Source organism: Balaenoptera borealis, assembly GCF_965194805.1.
Source record: "Balaenoptera borealis genome assembly, chromosome: 8".
Classification (NCBI taxonomy): domain Eukaryota; kingdom Metazoa; phylum Chordata; class Mammalia; order Artiodactyla; family Balaenopteridae; genus Balaenoptera; species Balaenoptera borealis.
The window spans coordinates 77,732,371-77,759,188 of record NC_138865.1 but is presented as its reverse complement, the minus strand read 5'-3'; the positions used below and the strand labels follow the sequence as shown (position 1 = coordinate 77,759,188).

Here is a 26,818-nt window from a genome sequence, read left to right as displayed (position 1 = left end):
TATAATTGCTTCTCAATACTGTGTTAGTTTCTGTTGCACAACAAAGCGAACCAGCCATATGCATATACATGCCCCCATATCCCCTCCCTCTTGGGCCTCCCTCCCACCCTCCCTATCCCGCCCCTCTAGGTGGTCACAAAGCACCGTGCCTATCTCCCTGTGCTACGCTGCTGCTTCCCACCAGCCAACTATTTTACATTCGGTAGTGTATATATGTCGATGCTACTCTCACTTCGCCCCAGCTTTGCCCTCCCACCCTGTGTCCTCAAGTCCATTTTCTATGTCTACCTCTTTATTCCTGCTCTGCAACTAGGTTCATCAGTACCATCGTTTTTTTTTAGATTTCATATATATGCGTTAGCATACGGTATTTGTTTTTCTCTTTCTGACTTACTTCACTCTGTATGACAGACCCTAGGTCTTACCATCCTGAATATAATATCTTCTTTTGTTTTTTTGAAGCTATTAATGATAGTTCTTTTGAAGTTTTCTTCTTCCTGTTTTGTCTGATTCCTCCTAGTTGACGTTTTCTGGTCTGTTTGTCCTGGACTCTTTGTTTAAGTGTGGAGGAAAGAAAGCTCATTAGAAATTCTGAGCCTGTAGATTTGGGCTTCACAGTAGGGTGATCTGGCTGCCCCCATTTGTTGGGGAACCTGAAGTGTTAGCATATTCATATATTTTCTCTTGTGTTCATCACAATATCAGAAAGAAATCCTCCAATCTCCTGCTTAGAAGGTAAAGCCTTGTTCCTACTGTTACGGAAACCAATAGGGAAAGATGAGTGGGAAGGTCCCAATGTTAGCAATTTATGCTGCCAGAATTCTGTGGCATAGATTTTGTTTGGTTCTTGACTCTTTTTCCAGACTTCCATTTTTTGGCTTTTTGGGGACTGCTAAGTCAATTACCATTTGACCATCTGCTTTTCAACTTCTAAAATGTTTCACTCTTGACCTCCTTGTTTTTGTGGATTCATTTCTTTAAAAAAAAACACAAAAAGACAAAAAAACCCTTTACTATAATTTTAGTGGGGTTTTAGGTAGGAGTAAAAGTAGATGAGTGTGTTTAATTTGCCATTATACCCAGAAGTCGGGTATAGTTTAAATGAGAACATGCCAAGTTACCAAAAAAGAAAAAGAAAAAGAAAAAGAAGCAGAAGGAAAAGAAGGAAGGGAAAGAAACCTTGGATTTTTATTAGAATTGCATTAAATTCAAACATTAATTTGGGAAGCATTGAGATCTTTACCACAGTCAATCTTCTCATCCAAGAACACATTTATTCAAGAGGTCTTTTATGCCTTCAGTTTACCTTTTGTTATTTCTTCACTTAGGTCCTGAACATTTCTTAGTAAGATTGTATTTTATGATTATTTTGTCTGTATAGTTTTGAGTTCAAATACATGTAATTCTTTAGTTATTTCTACTTTCTTGATTTCTGTATATCTCTTATTTATTTCTGTCCTCTGAAGCCTGGCTCGCTAGAACAAGCAATGTTAGATGCTTTGGTGATGGATCGAGTGGATTTCGTGAAGCTCTTAATAGAATATGGCATGAACCTCCATCGCTTTCTTACCATCTCCCGACTGGAAGAGCTCTATAATACAGTGAGTACTGGAACATTTCATTAGTCACCTCCTTAAGATTTATTTATTAATTAGCTTAACACTCAGCTTAAACTATATCTTGAATGTTCAAGTCTCCTTCAGCATTCATGTACAAAGATAGCTTATAGAGGGACAGACTTTTCAACCAAAGAAGAGACTTTCTTACCAAATCCATTGTATCCTATAGTCATTTCTGTGTTTCCCATTTTAATTAATTATACAGAATAGAAGCATAAACTAATTTAAGAAAATAGGATAGTAAGACCATAATTAAAGCCAAAGATGTGAATAAGAACAAATTGCTTTTATTGAGTAATTAGAAGCATTTCAACCTAAGGACACTTAAAATTTTGTTCCTGCAATTTTCCTATGTAAACCTTTTATTGAAACGAGACTGGCTTACTCCTTGTAAAGACACCACTTGCTTAAGCCAAGCACCCTTCTTGAGATGTCCTTCCTTGCCTTTGAATATTACCCTTTCTTTAGAGCCCTGTTCAAGTCCTATCTTCTTGATTATTCCAATTCACATATTATAGTGCCCCTATAATACAGATTATTTGCCACTCTTTTGAACATACCTATCTTCATATTGTTGGTTATTTTTAGTGTAAGTCCCACTCTCTTCTATTAGATTGTAAAAATTCTATGAAGAAAGTACCTTTATTCTTCATTGAATCCCTCAGTAGCTTGAATGAATGTAGTAAGTGTTCAATAAATATTTGTTGATAGAATATAATTGTGTGATGAAATTTGTAATTGTGTGATTTATATATAATAAAGGATAGTTACAGATTAGTTAAAATTTATTTCTGCCTCTTGCCACACAAAGTTAATTAAGGCCTTACTTCCTAGATATATACATCTTGCACTGAAAAATATTTCAATCTAATCACATCTTCTCTTGGGAAATACCTTCCTTAGAATTAATTTGGCTTAAGCTTCATTACTAAAGATGTTGAAGAAAGTTTTCAGTATTCTGGATTATTTATGAATTCTGAAATAAAGGTTTTTTATTTCTCCCTAGCACATGGTAATTAAAAGGTAATTAAAATTCTTTCTTTTGTTCTTTATTACAGAAACAAGGACCAACCAATATGCTCTTGCATCATCTTGTCCGAGATGTAAAACAGGTAACCTAATGATGAAGGTGTACAAATTTCTTCTGGTATTGTCTTAGCTTTGTGGTGAAGTGTTACCAGATTTTGCTTTGTAAAATGTAGACTTGGATTTTCTAGCGAATTACCTACCTTCTTTACCTGTGACTCTGAACAATTTCATCACCAAACCACACTCATATTTTTTCTTGATATTTGTGTTTTAAAAGATTTGACCCACCAAGTAAGTGGCATTAGCTAATAATTATTTACTCTTATAAAACATGAATTGGAGACATAGAAACTTCCAAGCAGAGTTTCAGCTTAACATGATACAACAATATTGCCAATGATGATAATAATACCTGCTGAAAATAGAGAAACTTCCTGGTTCTGTTATCTTTATTGAAGGACTGGTATGTGATTCCATTGTTTTTGTTCTTATTTTGTCTATTGGTGATAACTCGGGGACTCTCACTTTCTTGGTGAGTCTAAGCATTGTTCTAGGGAACCAGGATGGATCCCACTGGTCTATGCCTTTGCTAATATTTTGCTCATGGTATTCTCATTGAACTTTGAGTTAAGGCAGACTTAAAATCATCTCTGATCCCCCATTAGTTACCAGAACTTTCCATCTTTAACAGACTTTTTTTTGCCTTAATTCTGAAGTCTAATATCTTGATGGAGAGAGTGTGGGCTTTCTGATTATGTGGACTTGGTGGGAGTAAAAGTACTGGAGGAAGACATTTGGTTGGCAGATTAGCAGTAAGCAGAAGTGTCCATGCCGATGTAAATTTACTTTGCATTGATTCATGTTGGGTCAAAATGATGTTACTTAGATTATCTCCTTAAACTCTGATTCTATCATGGTAAACTGAAGAAAAAGGAGTGAAATAGTTAGATATGTGTTTAACTAGCAGCAAAATGAGAGCATGATTTGTGTTCCTTGGAAAAAGTGAATTATGAATGTGAAAGAGAAAAATTAAATTATTTGCATTTATTTATATCTGTAACCTTATTTGTTGTTCAAAGCTTTGGGAACATTGTTCACAATCTGTTCATTTCAAAGATCTTGTTCAGCACTCTGTGCCTTTAAAAGTGTGCTATGAATGGCAGTGCGGAAGTAACACTTATGAAGAGGCACTGTGGTGGCCTTTAAGGGGTCAGAGCAGTTTTCATTTGGCCTAAGGCCCATGTGCTTGGAAACCTGCTACTCAGGCCCCTACCAGCCATGACGTTGGTCTTGGCACAGCCTCGTGTTTTGAAATCTCATTTTGCTCTGCCGCTTCATGTTTCTTATTTCTATTTGTTCTACTTCCTTTCCTATTCTTGTTTTGTGTATGATTTGGTCAATATGGTGCCAAGTGTTACAGCCATTTCAATAGAGAAGCTTAAGATTTAACTTAGTGTTACTTTTGGACTCTCCAGCATATCCTCCAGTGATTATACTTTTGTTGTAGTGGTTCTGTCATTTCCAGCTAAAAACAATCTTTTGTACTCTCTTTAAATGTATTTTATTCTAAAGTGTGTATATGCATGAGAGAGAAAAAGAGAGGAAATGAGCTCTTAAAAGCAGACATTCCATGTCTATGAAACTAAAAACATCTTAAGGCTAAGTATTTTTTCCCGTTTGAACAACCAGGTTGTATCAGTAGCTGGCCATATTAAGTGATCAGTTGTTTTTGTTCTTGTTTTAGTTATTAGTGATAACTCAGGGGCTCTTCCTTCATTTGTGAGTCTTAAGCATTGTTCTAGAGCTGAAGAGTGTGAGTCTCCCTCTTTGCAGTTGATTTGGTTATGTTCTAGTGACATGGCAAAAGAGATAGAAAAAAAGAACTGACAGTTACGTGTTACATGTTTTTGTTTCAGCATGCCCTTCTCTCAGGCTACAGAATAACGCTGATTGACGTTGGACTGGTGATAGAATACCTTATTGGTAGAGCATATCGCAGCAGCTATACCAGAAAAAATTTCAGAGCCCTCTACAGCAACGTCTACAGAAAACATAAGGTAGCATAATTGAAAAATACCCTAGTAAAATTAAGGATTCCTAGGAGTTATACTTTTAGAAAAATGGCTCGGGAAGTTTAGGTGGGAAGAGCTTCCAAAACGGACATGCTATTTATCGACACTTATTGACTATCTGCTGCATGTAAATTACTGTGCTAAGTGCTGGCATGCTGGCCTGGGATGGACATAAAGATCAGGAGTTTAGAAACTTTTAGAGGAAACAGATTTATGAATAACTAGCCACAATACAAAACAGGATATAATATGTGCCGTATTGACACAGAAGTATGTGGTGAGAAGGGTTAGAGGGAGAGATGACCGGTTCTTTCCTTATCTTTCTTTTTCTTTTGAAAATACAGAAGTGAAAAGCTTAATAGGATTATATCTATAACTCATAATAGTACATAACCTGGAGATGACAAACTTGGAACAAGTCTCTAGGGGTTATACTGGAAGATGCATGCAGAATGTACCACGTAAAAATATGTATTATACATATTTTATTTTCCATCATATTTTTGAAAGTCTAGGAACGTAAAATTAGAGTTGCTGGTTAGTTGATTAGCAGAGAAAACGTTGCTTGTTTCTTAAAATTGCCAGTACCGATCAGTAAACTGAAGAGCCTAGTTCTTATTAGGGGATAATGAAAGTGTTAGAAAAGGTAGTTTGGGGCATTTTTGGCTGAGAGAAGAGCGGGAACAGTTAGAGGCACAGTGCTGTGGACACCAGGGTATGGTTTTGCAGTGACAAGGAGACCTTTGTCACTGGACAAGCGCCAGAAGGTTGTGAGGGATGACACTGGAAAGATACTTTGGGATAAGATCACATGAAGAGTCTAGAATATCAAGCTACTTTTGACCTTTATTTTTAAAGAATGAGGTGAAGTGAAAACCCAACTTGGCTTTAAGGGATGAGAAAACAAAACAGAAAGAAACCCAATTCTCAAAGAGAAAATGTTCTTTATTGGCATTTCACAGACATAGGGATACACTTGAGGTATCAATGCCTTCATGTAAACAAAATACGCCTTGCTATGAGGTTACCAGTGGCAGGTATAGGACTGACTGTGACCTTGGTGCAGCCCAGTGGGGAACATGCTAGGCAGGTTCCTCTAATGCCCTTTCTGGAAATGGGTAGGAAATTGCCCATTTCTCTAGTTATTTTCTAGTGAAGGAGTACAGAGTTTATTGTGTTTCCTAGTAAATTAGATCGTAGCAGTTAACGAATACATGGTTTGGAATCGGAGAGATCTGGGACTGAATCTTAGTTTTTGCTCATTAGTAGCTGTGTAATCTTGAGTGAGAAACTTAACCTCTCTGTGTGTCAGTTTCCTTATCTTTAAAATGGGAATAATAATATAATACCCCTTTCATAAATTTATCAAAAGGATTAAATAAAATAATACCTAGAATACCCAGGAAAACCCATATTCCTGGTACATAGAGGGTATAGAGTAACTTAATATTAATAGTCATTATGATTATTACTAGTGATACTATTAATTCTATATCACAGTAATAATGATGATAATAAGTTGAGTAGCATCTTTAAAAAGTTGGACTCCATTACTTCTACATCTAATTTATATCTGTAAAACACAAACTAAAAATAAAGAAAGAAAGAAAGAAAATAAAGTACAAATAAAATAAATAAATAAATATTAATAAATAAGTAAAATAAAGTTCAAAGTTCCCGATACGGTTTGTATTGGGAATTTTATGTCAGTCCCTTTAAGAATGCTCTCGTTTGTTTTTGTTTTTCATTGATGAAAGCTTCATGCTGACAAGCAATTAATTATGTTGTTATTGGGCCTAGCCACTGGAATTCCAGTAGCGATATAACACCTGGAGAAATTCCGTAACTTTCCAACTGAAGCTTAACCTTGGAGCTGTTTGTGAATGGGAACTTTTTCTTATCAGAACTGTGAATCTTTATTGCCTATTCTGAACTTGTTTCAGGTATAGAACATCGATTGATTCTAATGGAATTTCCACGTAGAAAAGGAATGCAGATATATGATAGGGAGCAAAAGAACATGTTCTCTAAGATGTTAGGAAATAAGAGTGTGCTTAGTAAGAAGGGGATCATGAGAGGCTCTTGTTGGAGGAGTAATTAATTACTAATCTTGGATCAGAGACAGAACCATTGGATAGGACACAATATTATATTTGGTTTTATTGTTGTCTAGAAATAAAATGTTAATTGTTACCACTATAATCATCTTTCTCCCTTTTTGTTTTATTTTAAAAATAAAATAACATATTCCAGCAAGTGACCACTTTTACTCAAAGCTTTCCCCAGCCCCCTCTTCACCGAAGATGCCGCTCAGGAAATAGAAATGAATCTGCAGAAAGCACACTGCATTACCAGTTCATTAGAACTGCCCAACCTTACAAAGTCAAGGTACCAGTTACTTATTTTAGATTTGAAAAGAAAATTGTCCTTAAAGACAGAGATCTTTTCTTCCTTTAAAGTTTGAGAATGGGGAATACAAATAGAGGGATCATTTACAAGTACTATAAACAGATGGTGCAAGTCAAAAGCATAATACAGGTGTTCTCTAACAATGATGAGCAAACGCCCAGGACAAGCAACTAAATGATTTGCCGGGGCTGGCACCTCAGGCTGCCTTCTTTGTTCCTACTCTACCATGTCCAGATGTTGACTCAGGAAGGCAGTCCATGGGATGGTACTAAAAAATAGAATCATTAGCCCAACATTGCACCCTCCTCCTCCTTTCCCCAAGGCTAATTGGAGGTGACTGTTTCCTTCTCCTTTCTTTTCTCTGACACTGTCCTCTTGCATCTTCTTTTTTCCCTTTTGAAGCTTTCTAAAAAATAATTTTGGCCTAATGGTACAGTATGACAATGATAATGTATTTATGACTGTGTGTGTGCATGTGTGTGTGTGTGAGCAGTATTATGCCCCCCTCCCTTTACTACCTCAATCCCACTTTCCTCTGGGGGTGAATGCTTTTGTTTAAGAGTTTCCATATAAATGGTTCCTATGTTGGCTGAAAGAGGTTTGCTTTTTATAGTTCTTAGAATGAAAAGATGTTTCATAAAATTACCATTGGTCATAATCAATGAACATAAATTCCCTTCATTTATAGAAATAGAGGAAGCTTATTACTATTTTTGCTATGATCTCCTTTAATTAGAAAGAATAAGCTGGGACGAAGTGAGAGAGTGGCATGGACTCATATATACTACCAAATGTAAAATAGATAGCTAGTGGGAAGCAGCCGCATAGCACACAGAGATCAGCTCAGTGCTTTGTGAACACCTAGAGGGCTGGGATAGGGAGGGTGGGAGGGAGACGCAAGACGGAGGAGATATGGGGATATATGTATATGTATAGCTGATTCACTTTGTTATAAAGCAGAAACTAACACACCATTGTAAAGCAATTATACTCCAATAAAGATGTTAAAAAAAAAGAATAATTATTGAATCTTGTTATTTGCCAGACATTATTTTGGACACTTGGTTTAATTTGAGATGCAGGTGTGTTGGAGAAGATATAATTATGAGTGAGAAATGGTCCTACCCTCCCTCCCAAAGTAATAACCACAGTGCAGTATGATGAGCATTGAGAGAGAGATACATACAAAGTGATATAGAAGACTATGGGGGTTAGAGAATGGTTTTTGAGATGAGCTGTAAAAGGTGGGTTTACCAGGTAGAGAATAGTATTTCATTATTACCTACTACCATCACTAGGGGAATATAGTCAGAATAAAGGAAAGCAAAATTAAAACCAATCTATCTGTATGAATGTTGGCAACACTAGTGCCATTTTTCTAAGAGGAAGATAATGAATCTATTTGTAAGGTGAGGTTAGAGGTTTTTTTTAATAGTTATCATTTATCTAATATGTTATTTTAGCCCATTTCCTTGAGAAATTGAAAATTGTTGTATAGTTAGTGGCTCTATTCCAAAGGTATAGTGTTTTAAGTTGTGTTAAGTGAACTTAAGGTATCTCAGCCTAGGGACCCTGGAATTATTAGATGCAACAAGAAATGGATTAAAAAAGGCCAAAATTTTGGTTTCTGATTTATAAAGTTCTATTATTATTTCCATCTCTTTTCGGTGATTTAAAAATATTTTTAAGATACCCGATGTGTTTTGTCAGGTAGAACATCATGCATTTGAGTATTTGGACACCCATTCCTATTTTATATTCTAACAGGAAAAGTCTATAGCCCTTCATAAATCAAGGAAGAAGTCAAAAGAAGAACAAAATATATCAGATGACCCTGACTCTACTGGCTTTATTTATCCTTATAATGACCTGCTGGTTTGGGCTGTGCTAATGAAAAGGCAGAAGATGGCCATGTTCTTCTGGCAGCACGGAGAGGAGGCCACAGTCAAGGCAGTCATTGCTTGTATACTCTACCGAGCAATGGCCCGGGAAGCCAAGGAGAGCAACATGGTGGATGATGCCTCAGAAGAGCTGAAAAATTACTCAAAGTAGGAGTTCTCCCTTTACCTAACATTCACATCGACAGTTCTTAGAATGGTTAGACACGTTTATCTCCCTCAGCCTAGAACTTGTAAGATGAGTGGACTTATAGCCGTGTGTTTCATGGACTCTCCCATAGATAAGGGTCTTGAGGTATTTTAAGGACTAAAAGGCAGAGAGGTGGCCTTCAAGTCAGGAGACTCGGGTTCCAGTTCTAGTCCAGCTCTTTACTAATTGTCAAATCACTTGACCAGATTTCGGGACTTCAGTTTCTTAACTATAAAATGTTCAATGAATGATTTTGGAAGTCCTTCCTAACTCTCAAACTCTTTGATACTAAGTTATATTAAAATTTGTTCTTTAAGTACAGCTCAGGCAGGAAAACAAATAAATATATTAGGTATTAAATTACCAGAGAGTGATGGTAGAAGATAGAAGAGTTAGAAATGTTTTGGTTTTTTAATGTAGTAAAGCATCATAGTAGTAGGGAAAGAAAGCAAGCTAGAGTTAATAGAAACTAATTTATCATTTTGATTTAAAAAATTCCAGAGAATGACAGTGTCTACTTTTTAGAGAAAACAACCTCCAAGAAGATCACCTGGGGGTGTCTCCAGGTCTAGTGCCTTACTTAAGTCATCTGTGTATTTTGTAAAATCTAAATTTATTTATTTATTTATTTATTGGCTGTGTTGGGTCTTTGTTGCTGCGCGTGGGCTTTCTCTAGTTGCGGTGAGCAGGGGCTACTCTTCGTCGTGGTGCATGGGCTCTAGGCGCGCAGGCTTCAGTAGTTGGCATGCGGGCTCAGTAGTTGTGACGCACGGGCTTAGTTGCTCTGCGGCATGTGCGATCTTCCCGATCCAGGGCTCAAACCTGTTTCAGCCTGCATTGGCAGGCGGATTCTTAACCAATGCGCCACCAGGGAAGTCCCTAAAATCTTTAAAAAAAAAAAAGGAGTGGCGGGGGGAGTTTCCACAGTTTTTCCTTAAATGCTAGTTCGGTTTATGAACAATCTTTTCTGTCAAAAAATTCTTTATTAGGTACTATCAGGGAGCCCCACACCAAGCCATACACAGCTTGTTTTGTGGTGTGGATTCGCTTCTCCCCATGGATAGCTCAGGCACTCCTGGTGGAAACCCTCTAGTTCTGTTCTTTTAAGAAAGGGAGAACAATCCATTTCCTGAGCAGCAATCCCTTTAAAACAGCTTCTGCATTTTACTGTTCCCTCTTTTGTCTTGGTCTTTTCTGAGTCTCATATCTAATCTTTTTTAATGTTTCTGGGGCTCTCACCTGCATTTATTTTTGCCACTCACCACTGTGTCATTGCAGACAGTTTGGCCAGCTTGCCCTGGATGTGTTGGAGAAGGCATTCAAACAGAATGAAAGAATGGCCATGAAACTGTTGACCTATGAACTCAAGAACTGGAGCAATTCTACCTGTTTAAAACTGGCTGTTTCTGGAGGGTTGAGGCCCTTTGTTTCACATACTTGTACACAAATGCTACTGACAGATATGTGGATGGGGCGTCTGAAAATGAGGAAAAACTCTTGGTTAAAGGTATATTTACTTGCTTTATAGAGTTTAACGTTAGTTTAGGCTATACTCTTGAGGTCTATACTCTTGAGTTCATTTTTCCCTTGCTCCAAAAGATTACCTTCAGGAAAACCAGTTAATGTCTTTGATTCTCACAGATGAGCTGAGATCTTCACAGTGGAACCTCTGACAACTACTTTATCTCCCACTACCACAGTTTCTTTTTTTTTTTTTTTTTAATATTTATTTATTTATTTTGGCTGTGTTGGGTCTTCGTTTCTGTGCGAGGGCTTTCTCTAGTTGTGGCTAGTGGGGGCCACTCCTCATCGCGGTGCGCGGGCCTCTCACCATCGCGGCCCCTCCTGTTGCGGAGCACAGGCCCCAGATGCACAGGCTCAGTAGCTGTGACTCACGGGCCCAGCTGCTCCGCGGCACGTGGGATCCTCCCAGACCAGGGCTCGAACCCATGTCCCCTGCATTAGTAGGCAGACTCTCAACCACTGTGCCACCAGGGAAGCCCTACCACAGTTTCTTTTTAAAAATGGGCATAATTGTGCCAGCTCCGTCCGTCACAAAGGCATACTCATGAGAAGGTGGTTAGAAGAAGTTAAAAGCATCTACAAACATAAACAAGATTTCGTTATTAGTAAACACCATTGTCTCTGATAATTATAACAGAAGTAAATGAGACTTTTTAGTGAAAATTTTCTCAGCTTAAAAATACTAACTCATGATAAACTAAATAAAATTAGCAATTTCTGTTGTTGTGTTCATCTAATGTGATGTTTCAGGAAATAAATGGCGATTTTATAAAGCTGCCCTCAAACACATTTGTTCACACCACTAACTATCTCCAAATTTTTCTATTCCATTATGGTTTAGCCTCATCTTTCTTCTTGAATTATCAAGAGTAATTTAGTTAATTATTAAAGGCATTTAATTTTTGACATCAAACCTAAGCCTAAAAAGCTCTAGGTTATGGTCATGCTTAAGAAGTACATAGCTTATGAAACAGAAAAAAAGGAGATGAAGCATGATCATTAAGAGCTACACAAGGTTATAATTTATATTTTAATTTTATTCTTCCTAGAGCTCTTAAAAGTATGATGTGTCCCAAATAGAATGACTGTTTTTAAAAACTTTTTTTTGGTGGGCAAACTATAGAAAACACAAACAAATAAAAGATATGACATAAAATATATAAAAGAGCTTGTACATTTTAATTCCACTAATGAGATTGTGGAAACAAGAGAAATGTCAACCAGAAATTATTTCACATAGATTCCTCTTTAACAAAATATTGGAGAAACAACAATTGTTTCTAGAAGAAGTTCTCCTTTGATCTGTTTCGATTTCAGCCTTGGAAATGATGAAGCAGAGATGTAAATGGGTCCACCTCTAGCTACACAAGTGCTGGCAATAAATCTTTTTAATGTTCAGAGAGTGAGATGGGGGTATAGGTAGCTGGGATTTTGAGGAATAATTTTCTCCATGGCTCTGTCCTGTACATACTTTAGTTGAATAGAAATCCTTGTTATTGAGAACTTAATAACTTTCTGCTCCTCATATACTTTATTTTTATATCAACAAAGAGACTTAATTGAAGCAAGACTAAATGTTTTTGCCCCAAAACATAGTGAGTTGACAAAGAAGACTGATTAGCTACTTAAAATCTTTGAGTTGCAGTAGACCATATTGCTCTCCATGCTTGGATCCTAATTCCTCAGTGCTTGGCTTGTGAGTTTTGGGAACACTTTTGCAAATGTAAAATGTCCTGGTCAGACTAATTCCATGTGGAAGGGAAAACTCATTTAAGTGCTTCTGGAGGGTAGACTCTGACCTATTCCTTGGAAATGGAATATTGATTTCATTGAATACTGTTTCACAAGCCAATTGTTCTGCAATGGTCAAGGGCAAAAGAATGTGGAGCCTTTTCAGGAAGTGGGTTAGGAATTAATTAGTGTAATATTATCATTGTGCCTGCTAACTATGGTGTTTCCAGACCTGGAAGACTGCATGTATTTTGGGTTCTACATGCGAAAAGAAAACAAACACACAAACAAACCAATCCTATCAGACTGGGAAAAGTCCAGAGAACCTTCACAGGAAATCAAGCTTTAAAACAAAACAACAGGGGGCTTCCCTGGTGGCGCAGTGGTTGGGGGTCTGCCTGCCAGTGCAGGGGGCGCGGGTTCGAGCCCTGGTCTGGGAAGATCCCACGTGCCGCGGAGCGGCTGGGCCCGTGAGCCACAATTGCTGAGCCTGCGCGTCTGGAGCTGTGCTCCGTAACAAGAGAGGCCGCGATAGTGAGAGGCCCGCGCACCGCGATGAAGAGTGGCCCCCGCTTGCCGCAGCTGGAGAGAGCCCTCGCACAGAAACGAGGACCCAACGCAGCCATATAAATAAATAAATAAATAAATAAATAAATAAGCAAATCATTTAAAAAAAAAACAACAAAACAACAAAAGGTCATTTCAGCATAAAAAAAAATGAAGTCGACAAGGACATGACTTTAGTTTCTTTAATCATGAGTGGTATATAGTCTGGGTTAGTCTTACCTTTATTCACTGAATCCCAGAATTCTAGGCCTAATTTTAGCTCAAAAGAGATAATGTTCACCAAGATGATTGTTACAATATTTAGTAAATCTTCTAAACTCTACCCTGAAAGGCCAATACAGGTTGAACATAAAAATTCTTTCGAATAGACTATAAATAAATTCATGAATGTTAGCAATAGAATGAAAAAATCATGGATGTCTAGATTTCTATCTTTGTTGGGTTTTACTGGCAGAGAAAATATATGTATGATGGGAGATGCATCTAACAGAAGGTGACTTGCTATGTTTTTATATTCTTGATTTTATAATATGAATAAATTTTCATGTGTTTTATATGATAATAACTACTTAGTGGCTTTAAAGAATTATTCAAGCAATACGCTCATTGAAAAAGAATACTTCTCACTGCCGTGCCTCTGGGTATTATAACATATAACAGTGTGGTATATGTATTTTAAACTTTCAAATGCATGTATGTATATGCATCGTATTTTTTAACTTTTAATTTTTTAAATAAAATGGGATTATACTGTGCATATTATTTTATAACTTGCTCTTTTTAGACTTAACAATATAACTTTCATTATATTCAGAACTGCTTTTGTCTTTTCAATGATTACATAGTACAGTTGTCTCTCAATATCCACAAGGGATTGGTTCCAGGACCCCTCAGGATACCAAAATCCGTGGATGCTCAAATCCCTTATATAAAATGGTGTAGTATTTACATATAACTTTTGCGTCTAGATTACTTATACTATCTAATACAATATAAATGCTATGTAAATAGGTGCCAATGTATGGGAAATTCAAGTTTGCTTTTTGGAACTGTCTGGAATTTTTTTTTTTTTTTTTAATCCACACTTGGTTGCGTCTGTGGATGCGAAACCCATGGATATGAAGGGCTGACTGTATTCCACTGTTAGGTTGTCCCACATCAGCTCTCCCTCTATAGATGGACATTCAGGTTGACACTAATTTTTTGCTATTACAAATAGCCATGCAAAGAACATCCCTATCTACACATGCTTGGATTCATGAGTATTTCTGAGGGAGACACTTCTAGAACTGGAATTCTCGAGTCGGAAAGTATGTATACAATCAGGATATCCACTGAATTGGGGATGGATCTGACATTTTATATACACCCAAATCTTAACTTTATTTGGATCATACTTGTGCCTTGTATAACCCCCACTACTTACTTTGTTTTCTTTTCTTTTAAAGATCATCATCAGTATTCTTTTCCCACCCACCATTTTGACATTGGAATTTAAAAGCAAAGCAGAGATGTCACATGTTCCCCAGTCCCAGGACTCCCAGTTTACGTGGTATAATGGTGACCAGAATGCCAGCGCTCCCAAAGAAAGTGTTTGTCTGGTTAGTGCAATATCATAATGAACTAGGTTTTCATGGCATTGACTGCACTCAAACATACACAGACACAAAGCTTATTTATTTAACAAATTATTTAACAATCTTAATCATATTATAGTAAGGTCAGGTATAGCGTGTATGATAGTTCTAATTAACCCCCGTATATTATTAAGCAAAATATCCTATTTCTGCCAAAATCAAAGACTTTATTATGTCTTGAAAGCTGCTTAACTTTTCATTTTCCTTTGTGACTAGTGGAATAAATAGACTTACTATTTTTCTAAAGCTACAATAAGGGATGCCTCATATCCTTAAAAATCTTTATTTAAAAAGATGCTGGTTTAAAATGTGCATTGATCTTCACTGTTTCACGCCATAGTTTTTTCATTTGTTATATACAATGAGTTTGAATAGTTTTACTTGAGTTCCCAGATGTATACTCTTTCATGGGCAACTTGAGCTGCTTCTATCGCAACCCATCTTCACTGGAGAGTCTCCAATATGCTGTCTGTGCATACATTCTTTGAATTTTATGTTTCAACTTGGATCACTGCTGATAAAGTTGTCATTTACTGTGAGATGTAGTAAACATCTTTTCTGGTACTTAATACTTCAGTGAGGCATCTTTAGCTAGCATCTTGTCTGATGTGCTTTTGTACTTATGAGGTATTTGTCATAATATTAAAAACATATTTGATAAATGTTAAATGAAAAATAATTATAATTAGTTTGTATGGCTGGCATCTGCTGTGATTGGTTGAGCCTTTATTCTGATTGGTTAATGCCAGAACAGTTAACCGGATCAGTTGTTAAATATTTTTGCTATCATGCCTGTTTCGGTATATGTGTGTTCCTCTCCTCTTCCTTCCCTTCCCTTCCCTTCCCTTCCCTTCCCTTCCCTTCCCTTCCCTTCCCTTCCCTTCCCTTCCCTTCCCTTCCCTTCCCTTCCCTTCCCTTCCCCTCCCCTCCCCTCCCCTTCCCTTCCCTTCCCACTTTTCTAAGCCTGATAGTTCCATTTGGGGTTCTCAGAGTCCAAGACGGCAGGTACATTCTAAACTCAATAGAGTGTGTGAGTTCTCCTTTGCAAAGCTGGGTTAGTCAAGTTGTCATAATTGTGATTGTACTGGTTAGATTATATGGTTACTAAGTTTAGACCATTTCAATTTTTTTTTTTTTAAGGAAAGAGAAGAAATGTAGTGCTTGCCTAACCCAATTAGAAATAGAAGACAATCTTTATATGTGAGACATTCACATATATATGTTTGCCTTTATACTACTTCAGTGTTCACATTAAGTTTAATTAGCTTGTTGAAGTAAACAATGAAGGAAACTGTTTATCATCTATCTACAAACAAATATGTAAATATGTTGGCACTTGGTTGCAAGTAGTGCTTTGGAAGTGGATGTAACTTCACTTTTGGCTCTTAGAGGTTTCATAGAAAGACAAGCTTTCACTGAAACTGAAGGCATTGCAGATAGCTGGAGCATTCCACTAAGCAGTTCTTCTTAAAGCGGAGACTCTTAGGGAAAGAACTCCTTCCTTGAATGGCAATTAAATGTGCTCTTAATATTCAAAAAAGATAGTAAGCCCTCACAGTTCCCTGAAAAATTAAATTTTGTCTGTAATATAGTGGTTCTCTTACAGCAATTGCTCACCTGGTGGTTTGGACGTGGCCACATCAATTAATAATTCAACGAATATCTAATAGCTACCTTCCACAAGCCAGACAAGTTCTGGGGGCATTTCATTAACTAAGGCAGATGCGGCCCCTGCTACCATGGAGCCTATAATCAGACTGACTATCCATGATACCTCACCATTATTCAATTTAAAGCATTTATTGAAAAAGTGTTTCAAATCTGGTCTGTTATGAATGGATTATAATCATAGTAATAATGTTCTTTTATCTTTGAATTTAACTAAAGCAACAGGTTTGGATTATCTGCTTTGTGTTTAAAATTTTGTTAATCAGAGAATAAGGGGTAGAGGCAGCATTTGGTGGGACATACAAGTTTTCATAATGCTGATTAAGTATAATGTACTTGATTAGTTGAGGAACACAATTGGCATTATGTATTTTGGGGGAAAGTCAAAGACAGGAGGGACATAGATGCTCTTTTAGAATGTCTTTGTGCTTTGTCATCATGGTAATAGTGTGATAATAAATATGATGAAAGCACTGGTAAGAGGAGAATGAAAGCCATTATTCTTTTTTAAAAATTATTTTTTATTTATTTAAAATTTTTATTCTATGATTATTTTATGTTCAGAAAGGTGGAATAGCAGAAGAAAAAAATGGAGGACAAAGACTTTGGAGTTTTCTTGTATGTATGCAGAGCTGATTATAAAATGAGTAGGATTTTATTACAATTTATTTTTCTTGATTAAGGGCTTCAATAAATGAGTCAAGTTTTCCTTGAGTTTCTCTAACTTTCTTGAGGTCCTCAGCCATTTGAACTTGTTTAGCAGTAAGTGATTTAACTTTCTTCTCGCTATCTTCAGCAAAATCTTCTAATACCTCTTTGACATTTTTCTCTAATTGCCTGACTTCAGGGTTTCTAAGTTGCTGCATTAAAGTATTTGTGGTGACAGCAAGCATGCATTGTACTTGACAAAATAGGACAACATCATTGCATTCCTACTCAGAATCTACAAAATGCCATTGTTAGGAATGAAAGCCTCTTCAACAAAGGTTACAATGATTTAGAGCTGTTTTTAAGAAATGTCTTCTATAAACGTGGTGCCAAGTATCCTTAATCAAGCTCCATCTACTTCTGCTCCTTGGGATTCAAGGTTCTTTTGGACTGTAGTTATCTCATCACTTGCAAGATAAGCTGGGTGTTCCTCATTACATTTCAGCATCTTCTCCAGTTCATTCTTGGTTTCATTGTGAACACACTGTTCTTGGGTCTGATTCTTCCAATGTAACCACCTCTCTTCCCAATCTGGACCTTCCATATTTCAGTTGCATTTTCAGTATCCTTGAGATGACCCTGAAGAACCTCTTCCATAAAATAAATAGCTGCATCTCACTGCTGTTTATCAGACATGGACTGGTCTTCTAAAGCATTGTGTTGAATAACCCTCAAGCTGTCCTCCACAAAATTATTCCACTTCTGGTGTTTAATAGTTTCTTCCTTAACAGCCTCTTTAAATTTATCAAATATGTTATCATGCTCTTTTCCTTTTGGTTCTGTCATGAAGTGGGAAAATTCTTCCTGTAGGGTCTCCCAAGCAACCAATTGCTTTATTAAGAAGCTGTTTATCAATTCACTGTTTAAGCTTGATATCCACTGTAGTATTAAAAGTCCCTGAATTCATGGTCTGTGTAGCTGGAAGATGGATGTTTTCAATCACATGAGTTGATACTCTTTCCCACAAAGATTGCTGAACAATTTCCTCCCAGTGTTCTGGTGTAACGTGGCTCAGACTGATAACTTCATTGAGGATTTCATTTTTAGTTTTTTCAAATAGTTTTTTCCGGTCAAGTTCTCGCAGGCGAGGATAGTTATTCTTCTGCTCAGTTTCAAGGTTAAAACGTGTTGCTTTGAAACTATCAGCCTGTTGTTCAATTGACTCTCATACCATTTTCCAAAAGTCCAACACAACAAGGCTTCAATTTCTTGTAGTCATTTGGTGTGCCTTTAGCATGCTTGTCTTTAGGAGTTTTGAATTCCAAAAAAAATTCTTTTCTTTTTTTTTAACTTTATTTATTTATTTATTTATGGCTGCATTGGGTCCTTGTTGCTGTGCGCAGACTTTCTCTAGTTGCAGTGAGCAAGGGCTACTCTTCGTTGCGGTGCGTGGGCTTCTCATTGCGGTGGCTTCTCTTGTTGTGGAGCACGGGCTCTACGCGCACAGGCTTCAGAAGTTCTGGTGCACCGACTCAGTAGTTGTGGCTCGTGGGCTCCAGAGTGCAGGCTCAGTAGCTGTGCCGCACGGGCTTAGTTACTCTGTGGCATGTGGGATCTTCCCAGACCAGGGCTCAAACCCGTGTCCCCTGCATTTGCAGGTGGATTCTTAACCACTGTGCCACCAGGGAAGCCCACATTTCCTGTTAAAAGATTAAAACCACACAGAAATCTATGAAGTAGGGTGATATCTCTTTTTCTTTTCTTTCATCATCCCTAAGTTCCCTCTTCTCGAAAGCAACCAGGCTGCAAGCGCTTTTTTTTTTTTTTTCCTTTCTTCTCCTTTCTTTTCCTTTCTTTTTTCTCTCTTTCTAACAGCTCTTCTATGTAGACACCTCTGTAGTCACATTTATGCAACCACTTCCTTGTCACACAGATACTCATTTCTCACCACCTACAACTGTTAACCCCTTTAGGCTGGCCCATAACTTTTGAGAAACTGATGGAAGATGCTTTCCCTAGAAAAATGCATGCACAACACAAATACTTGCATATAATTTCAGGAGGTTCAAGGAACTCCAGAAGCTCAGAGAGTCCGTGAGTTTCAGGTAAAACCTCTGTTATAAATGAGTGGAGAAGCTATCAAAGCCAGAATCCTCAAACTAACACTGTGCCTGACTTCCCTATAATTGGGGAAAGATGTATCACCATTATGTGTCCATTTTGTCCTCCTGTATTATGGAAATAATTCTATTCTCTGTTATTGATTTCACAAGGATTTTATTAATATCCTTAGGTTCCAAAATTACTGATAAAGGAGATTAAAAAGAACAGGAAGAGGGACCATTTTTAAATGCTTGGAACTACTCAGTTTGACTAGGTTTTCTTATGGGAGACTCAGCTTGCTTTTCAGAAATACCCTGTTCTCCTTACCCTGTCAAAGATTGATACAATAAATGTAGTTTTCCTTCCGTTCAAGACTAAGATTGTAATTTGTCAGGTGGGTGCCCAGTTAATTTCTAATATTCTTATTATATTTATGTATTTATGAAATATATAATATCTTAGATACTTGTAAATGTCCGTATTTTAGTTACGCCTCTGACAATAAATGATTGTTTGCTCATTTTACAGAAAGACTATGATTTGGAAAGTGGCCCTGATGAGAAACCAGATGAAAATCAGCACTTTGATTTAAAGAGTGTGCCCCAAAGCCTCCCATGGACCAGGAAAGTCTATGAGTTCTACAGTGCTCCAATTGTCAAGTTTTGGTTTTATACGGTTGGTCTCATTTCAAAAATTATATATAGTATTCAGGATGGTTAATTGCTAATGATAATGTTGATAGTGATATGCCTGATTTACCAACTTGTAATAAAAATGTAAAAAGTGCAGTTAAAAAAAAAAGGGAGGAATTACAAAGGAGGTAGGGAAGAAGATTGGAGGGAGGTGAGAAAAGGTGAGAGCATATCTCTCTGACTTTGGGAGTGAAGGCACAAGCATTCTTCGTTTTTTGAGTGCTTCCAGTTAACACAGCTGGGACTCAGAATCCGAAACTGTGTGGAACAACAGAATGAACAATATGGTTGTAGAATTAAGTGATGGGGGTGGATTCTTTTCCCATCTTGGGCAAAAAATCAGCAGTTGAATTGATTTTTTCTTTGTAGGAATAATGTGTAGTATAGACCAAAAAATTCAAGTGTTTGTTTTTTGTCTTCAGTTGCAAATGCTTCTAAATATGTAGAGGACAAGAAACATTTTAGAAGTTGTGTAAACAAATACTAAATCTATCATGGATGGGAGAGATACAGAGAAAACAACTGTACACTAAATGTATTGAGTGCTTTTCACATATATTTAACAGTATTTATTTTTCTAATGCTAACCTATAGTTAGTTAAATTGCTCACGATTGTATATTGCTAAAACATTTTGAAGTGATTATAAAAGGATATTTGTCTAAATATGTTATATTTCAAAATATTTACTTGCCCAACCACACACTTATTTCATATACTTATTCAATAAGTATGTAGCTCTGAATAACTTTTATCTGTTTTCAAAAATAAAGTCTTCAGACCCACCACCAGAGCCTCCCATCAAGCCTCTTAGATAGCCTCAACCACCAGAGGGCAGACAGCAGAAGCAAGAAAAACTACAATCCTGCAGCCTGTGGAACAAAAACCACAGTTACAGAAAGATAGAGAAGATGAAAAGGCAGAGGGCTATGTACCAGATGAAGGAACAAGAAAAAACCCCAGAAAAACAACTAAATGAAGTGGAGATAGGCAACCTTCCAGAAAAAGAATTCAGAATAATGATAGTGAAGATGATCCAGGACCTCGGAATAAGAATGGAGGCAAAGATTGAGAAGATGCAAGAAATGATTAACAAAGACCTAGAAGAATTAAAGAACAAACAAACAGAGATGACCAATACAATAACTGAAATGAAAACTACACTAGAAGGAATCAATAGCAGAATAACTGAGGCAGAAGAACGGATAAGTGACCTGGAAGACAGAATGGTGGAATTCACTGCTGCGGAACAGAATAAAGAAAAAAGAATGAAAAGAAATGAAGACAGCCTAAGAGACCTCTGGGACAACATTAAACGCAACAACATTCGCATTATAGGGGTCCCAGAAGGAGAAGAGAGAGAGAAAGGACCAGAGAAAATATTTGAAGAGATTATAGTCGAAAACTTCCCTAACATGGGAAAGGAAATAGCCACCCAAGTCCAGGAAGCGCAGAGAGTCCCATACAGAATAAACCCAAGGAGAAACACGCCGAGACACATAGTAATCAAAGTGGCAAAAATTAAAGACAAAGAAAAATTATTGAAAGCAGCAAGGGAAAAACGACAAATAACATACAAGGGAACTCCCATAAGGTTAACAGCTGATTTCTCAGCAGAAACTCTGCAAGCCAGAAGGGAGTGGCATGATATACTTAAAGTGATGAAAGGGAAGAACCTACAACCAAGATTACTCTACCCGGCAAGGATCTCATTTAGATTTGATGGAGAAACCAAAAGCTTTACAGACAAGCAAAAGCTAAGAGAATTCAGCACCACCAAACCAGCTCTACAACAAATGCTAAAGGAACTTCTCTAAGTGGGAAACACAAGAGAAGAAAAGGACCTACAAAAACAAACCGAAAACAATTAAGAAAATGGTCATAGGAGCATACATATCGATAATTACCTTAAACGTGAATGGATTAAATGCCCCAACCAAAAGACATAGACTGGCTGAATGGATACAAAAACAAGACCCATATATATGCTGTCTACAAGAGACCCACTTTAGACCTAGGGACACATACAGACTGAAAGTGAGGGGATGGAAAAAGATATTCCATGCAAATGGAAATCAAAAGAAAGCTGGAGTAGCTATACTCATATCAGATAAAATAGACTTTAAAATAAAGAATGTTAAAAGAGACAAGGAAGGACACTACATAATGATCCAGGGATCAATCCATGAAGAAGATATAACAATTATAAATATATATGCACCCAACATAGGAGCACCTCAATACATAAGGCAACTGCTAACAGCTATAAAAGAGGAAATCGACAGTAACACAATAATAGTGGGGGACTTAAACACTCCACTTACACCAATGGACAGATCATCCAAAATGAAAATAAATAAGGAAACAGAAGCTTTAAATGACACAATAGACCAGATAGATTTAATTGATATTTATAGGACATTCCATCCAAAAACAGCAGATTACACGTTCTTCTCAAGTGCGCACGGAACATTCTCCAGGATAGATCACATCTTGGGTCACAAATCAAGCCTCAGTAAATTTAAGAAAATTGAAATCATATCAAGCATCTTTTCTGACCACAACGCTATGAGATTAGAAATGAATTACAGGGAAAAAAACGTAAAAAAGACAAACACATGGAGGCTAAACAATACGTTACTAAATAACCAAGAGATCACTGAAGAAATCAAAGAGGAAATCAAAAAATATCTAGAGACAAATGACAATGAAAACACAACGACCCAAAACCTATGGGATGCAGCAAAAGCGGTTCTAAGAGGGAAGTTTATAGCTATACAAGCCTACCTCAAGAAACAAGAAAAATCTCAAGTAAACAATCTAACCTTACACCTAAAGAAACTAGAGAAAGAAGAACAAACAAAACCCAAAGTTAGCAGAAGGAAAGAAATCATAAAGATCAGAGCAGAAATAAATGAAATAGAAACAAAGAAAACAATAGCAAAGATCAATAAAACTAAAAGTTGGTTCTTTGAGAAGATAAACAAAATTGATAAGCCATTAGCCAGACTCATCAAGAAAAAGAGGGAGAGGACTCAAATCAATAAAATCAGAAATGAAAAAGGAGAAGTTACAACAGACACCGCAGAAATACAAAGCATCCTAAGAGACTACTACAAGCAACTTTATGCCAATAAAATGGACAACCTGGAAGAAATGGACAAATTCTTAGAAAGGTATAACCTTCCAAGACTGAACCAGGAAGAAACAGAAAATATGAACAGACCAATCACAAGTAATGAAATTGAAACTGTGATTAAAAATCTTCCAACAAACAAAAGTCCAGGACCAGATGGCTTCACAGGTGAATTCTATCAAACATTTAGAGAAGAGCTAACACCTATCCTTCTCAAACTCTTCCAAAAAATTGCAGAGGAAGGAACACTCCCAAACTCATTCTATGAGGCAACCATCACCCTGATACCAAAACCAGACAAAGACACTACAAAAAAAGAAAATTACAGACCAATATCACTGATGAATATAGATGCAAAAATCCTCAACAAAATACTAGCAAACAGAATCCAACAACACATTAAAAGGATCATACACCACGATCAAGTGGGATTTATCCCAGGGATGCAAGGATTCTTCAATATACGCAAATCAATCAATGTGATACACCATATTAACAAATTGAAGAATAAAAACCATATGATCATCTCAATAGATGCAGAAAAAGCTTTTGACAAAATTCAACACCCATTTCTGATAAAAACTCTCCAGAAAGTGGGCATAGAGGGAACCTACCTCAACATAATAAAGGCCATATATGACAAACCCACAGCAAACATCATTCTCAATGGTGAAAAACTGAAAGCATTTCCTCTAAGATCAGGAACGAGACAAGGATGTCCACTCTCACCACTATTATTCAACATAGTTCTGGAAGTCCTAGCCACGGCAATCAGAGAAGAAAAAGAAATAAAAGGAATACAAATTGGAAAGGAAGAAGTAAAACTGTCACTGTTTGCGGATGACATGATACTATACATAGAGAATCCTAAAACTGCCAGCAGAAAACTGCTAGAGCTAATTAATGAATATGGTAAAGTTGCAGGATACAAAATTAATGCACAGAAATCTCTTGCATTCCTATACACTAATGATGAAAAATCTGAAAGAGAAATTATGGAAACACTCCCATTTACCATTGCAACAAAAAGAATAAAATACCTAGGAATAAACCTACCTAGGGAGACAAAAGACCTGTATGCAGAAAACTATAAGACACTGATGAAAGAAATTAAAGATGATACCAACAGATGGAGAGATATACCATGTTCTTGGATTGGAAGAATCAACATTGTGAAAATGAGTATACTACCCAAAGCAATCTACAGATTCAATGCAATCCCTATCAAATTACCAATGGCATTTTTTACGGAGCTAGAACAAATCATCTTAAAATTTGTATGGAGACACAAAAGACCCCGAATAGCCAAAGCAGTCTTGAGGCAAAAAAATGGAGCTGGAGGAATCAGACTCCCAGACTCCAGACTATACTACAAAGCTACAGTAATCAAGACAATATGGTACTGGCACAAAAACAGAAACATAGATCAATGGAACAAGATAGAAAGCCCAGAGATTAACCCACGCACCTATGGTCAACTAATCTATGACAAAGGAGGCAAAGATATACAATGGAGAAAAGACAGTCTCTTCAATAAGTGGTGCTGGGAAAACTGGACAGCTACATGTAAAAGAATGGAATTAGAATACTCCCTAACACCATACACAAAAATAAACTCAAAATGGATTAGAGACCTAAATATAAGACTGGACACTATAAAACTCTTAGAGGAAAACATAGGAAGAACACTCTTTGACATAAATCACAGCAAGATCTTTTTGGATCCACCTCCTAGAGTAATGGAAATAAAAACAAAAATAAACAAGTGGGACCTAATGAAACTTCAAAGCTTTTGCACAGCAAAGGAAACCATAAACAAGACGAAAAGACAACCCTCAGAATGGGAGAAAATATTTGCAAATGAATCAACGGACAAAGGATTAATCTCCAAAATATATAAACAGCTCATTCAGCTCAATATCAAAGAAACAAACACCCCAATCCAAAAATGGGCAGAAGACCTAAATAGAGATTTCTCCAAAGAAGACATACAGATGGCCACGAAGCACATGAAAAGATGCTCAACATCACTAATTATTAGAGAAATGCAAATCAAAACTACAATGAGGTATCACCTCACTCCTGTTAGAATGGGCATCATCAGAAAATCTACAAACAAGAAATGCTGGAGAGGGTGTGGAGAAAAGGGAACCCTCTTGCACTGTTGGTGGGAATGTAAATTGATACAGCCACTATGGAGAACAATATGGAGGTTCCTTAAAAAACTAAAAATAGAATTACCATATGACCCAGCAATCCCACTACTGGGCATATACCCAGAGAAAGCCGTAATTCAAAAAGACACATGCACCCGAATGTTCATTGCAGCACTATTTACAATAGCCAGGTCATGGAAACAACCTAAATGCCCATCAACAGACGAATGGATAAAGAAGTTGTGGTACATATATACAATGGAATATTACTCAGCCATAAAAAGGAACGAAATTGAGTCATTTGTTGAGACATGGATGGATCTAGAGACTGTCATACAGAGTGAAGTAAGTCAGAAAGAGAAAAACAAATATCGTATATTAATGCATGTATGTGGAACCTAGAAAAATGGTACAGATGAGCCAGTTTGCAGGGCAGAAGTTGAGACACAGATGTAGAGAATGGACATATGGACACCAAGGGGGGAAAACTGCGGTGAGGTGGGGATGGTGGTGTGCTGAATTGGGCGATTGGGATTGACATGTATACACTGATGTCTATAAAATTGATGCCTAATAAGAACCTGCAGTATAAAAAAACAAACAAAACAACTAATACTAAACTTTCATTGGGTTATTTGTATGGAAATATGTTAATATAAATGTTTCAGACATTACATAAAAAAAAAAAAAAATAAAGTCTTCATTCAGATGATGAGATTTCACCATTTTTGTGAATATGGACATACTGTATTTTCTGTATTTTGTGAATACAGAAAATCCTAGAGACTCTGATAGTAGCTTCGAGAGAATTTAACCATAGTCACATCATTGGGTAAAGAGTATTCAGCTATTTCTTTCCTTAGAAATTTCTAGCTTATGAACTCTTAGAGACAGTAGTAAAGCTAAGCAAATGGAACAACAACAACTACAAAAATAGCTAAGGATGGTGTTAGCAGTGAGCACAGGCATTTTTAGTCATGGCTGTTACATTGCTAGGTTATGGTACGTGTGCTTTATTGAAGCAGTGTCTTGTTATAAATGCTATGATGAAAAAGAAATGTAAACATTTTTGGATATCTTTTTAAGAATTGGAAAGGGAAAAAAGAAGAGTCAGAAGCAATACCACCAATATCTACAGTGTTTTAGTGCCTGGCCACCATGAAAACAATGTAAAAAATGACTGCTTAATAGTATAAATTTATTTAAATTATGTTCCTAAGGGGTCATCAAATATATTAACCCTTGAAACATAGACCTAGAGAAGTATAGAATTAATAGAATTTACTTTAACTTTTTTATATGCTTCTCTACTAAGCTTCTTAACTCATAGGCAATGCTAATACCCATTATGCCTGCCTGAAATATCACCTATTGTATATAATATCAAATGGTAGAGTCAGAAGTGATTTCAGCCATTCTCTATGTAGAACTAAGCTTAGAAGAAGACTTATCAAACTTGGGTAGAGCTCAAAAAGATATGAGAAATAGGGATCCAGGTTAAAATAATATGATTCTTGTGAGAAGGAACACACACATAGGCACTTTTCTCTCTGTTGATCTGGGATTTTTAATACGTGTTTATTAGCTAGCACTGTGCATTGTCTCTGAAGCTATTGAAAAGACTGCACTGTCTCATGCATTGTTGGTGATTGTGGAAACTGATAAAGCCTTTCTGGCAGGCAGCTTAGTAATATGTGTCACAGTTTTAAATGTGTGTGTAGTTATTCTACTTCTGGGAAT

The 26,818-nt window shown here is 36.8% G+C and overlaps 1 protein-coding gene across 12 annotated transcripts in view; it reads left to right on the top strand.

Moving 5' to 3' along the window:
- Positions 1–26,818, top strand: part of TRPM6 (transient receptor potential cation channel subfamily M member 6) — a 217,030-nt gene that overhangs the window by 132,425 nt on the left and 57,787 nt on the right. For 10 of the 12 annotated variants that reach the window (XR_014247276.1, XM_082401319.1, XM_082401318.1 and 7 more), the window contains 8 exons: positions 1,467–1,601; positions 2,678–2,731; positions 4,565–4,705; positions 6,974–7,108; positions 8,897–9,177; positions 10,496–10,724; positions 14,488–14,640; positions 19,624–19,770. Coding sequence is in view for 11 of the 12 variants with exons in the window: in XM_082401319.1 (XP_082257445.1) it covers positions 1,467–1,601; positions 2,678–2,731; positions 4,565–4,705; positions 6,974–7,108; positions 8,897–9,177; positions 10,496–10,724; positions 14,488–14,640; positions 19,624–19,770 (1,275 nt within the window). In the remaining variant the exon portion in view is untranslated. The remainder of the gene's footprint in view (positions 1–1,466; positions 1,602–2,677; positions 2,732–4,564; positions 4,706–6,973; positions 7,109–8,896; positions 9,178–10,495; positions 10,725–14,487; positions 14,641–19,623; positions 19,771–26,818) is intronic. The other 2 variants (XM_082401324.1, XM_082401325.1) reach the window with 2 other exon arrangements.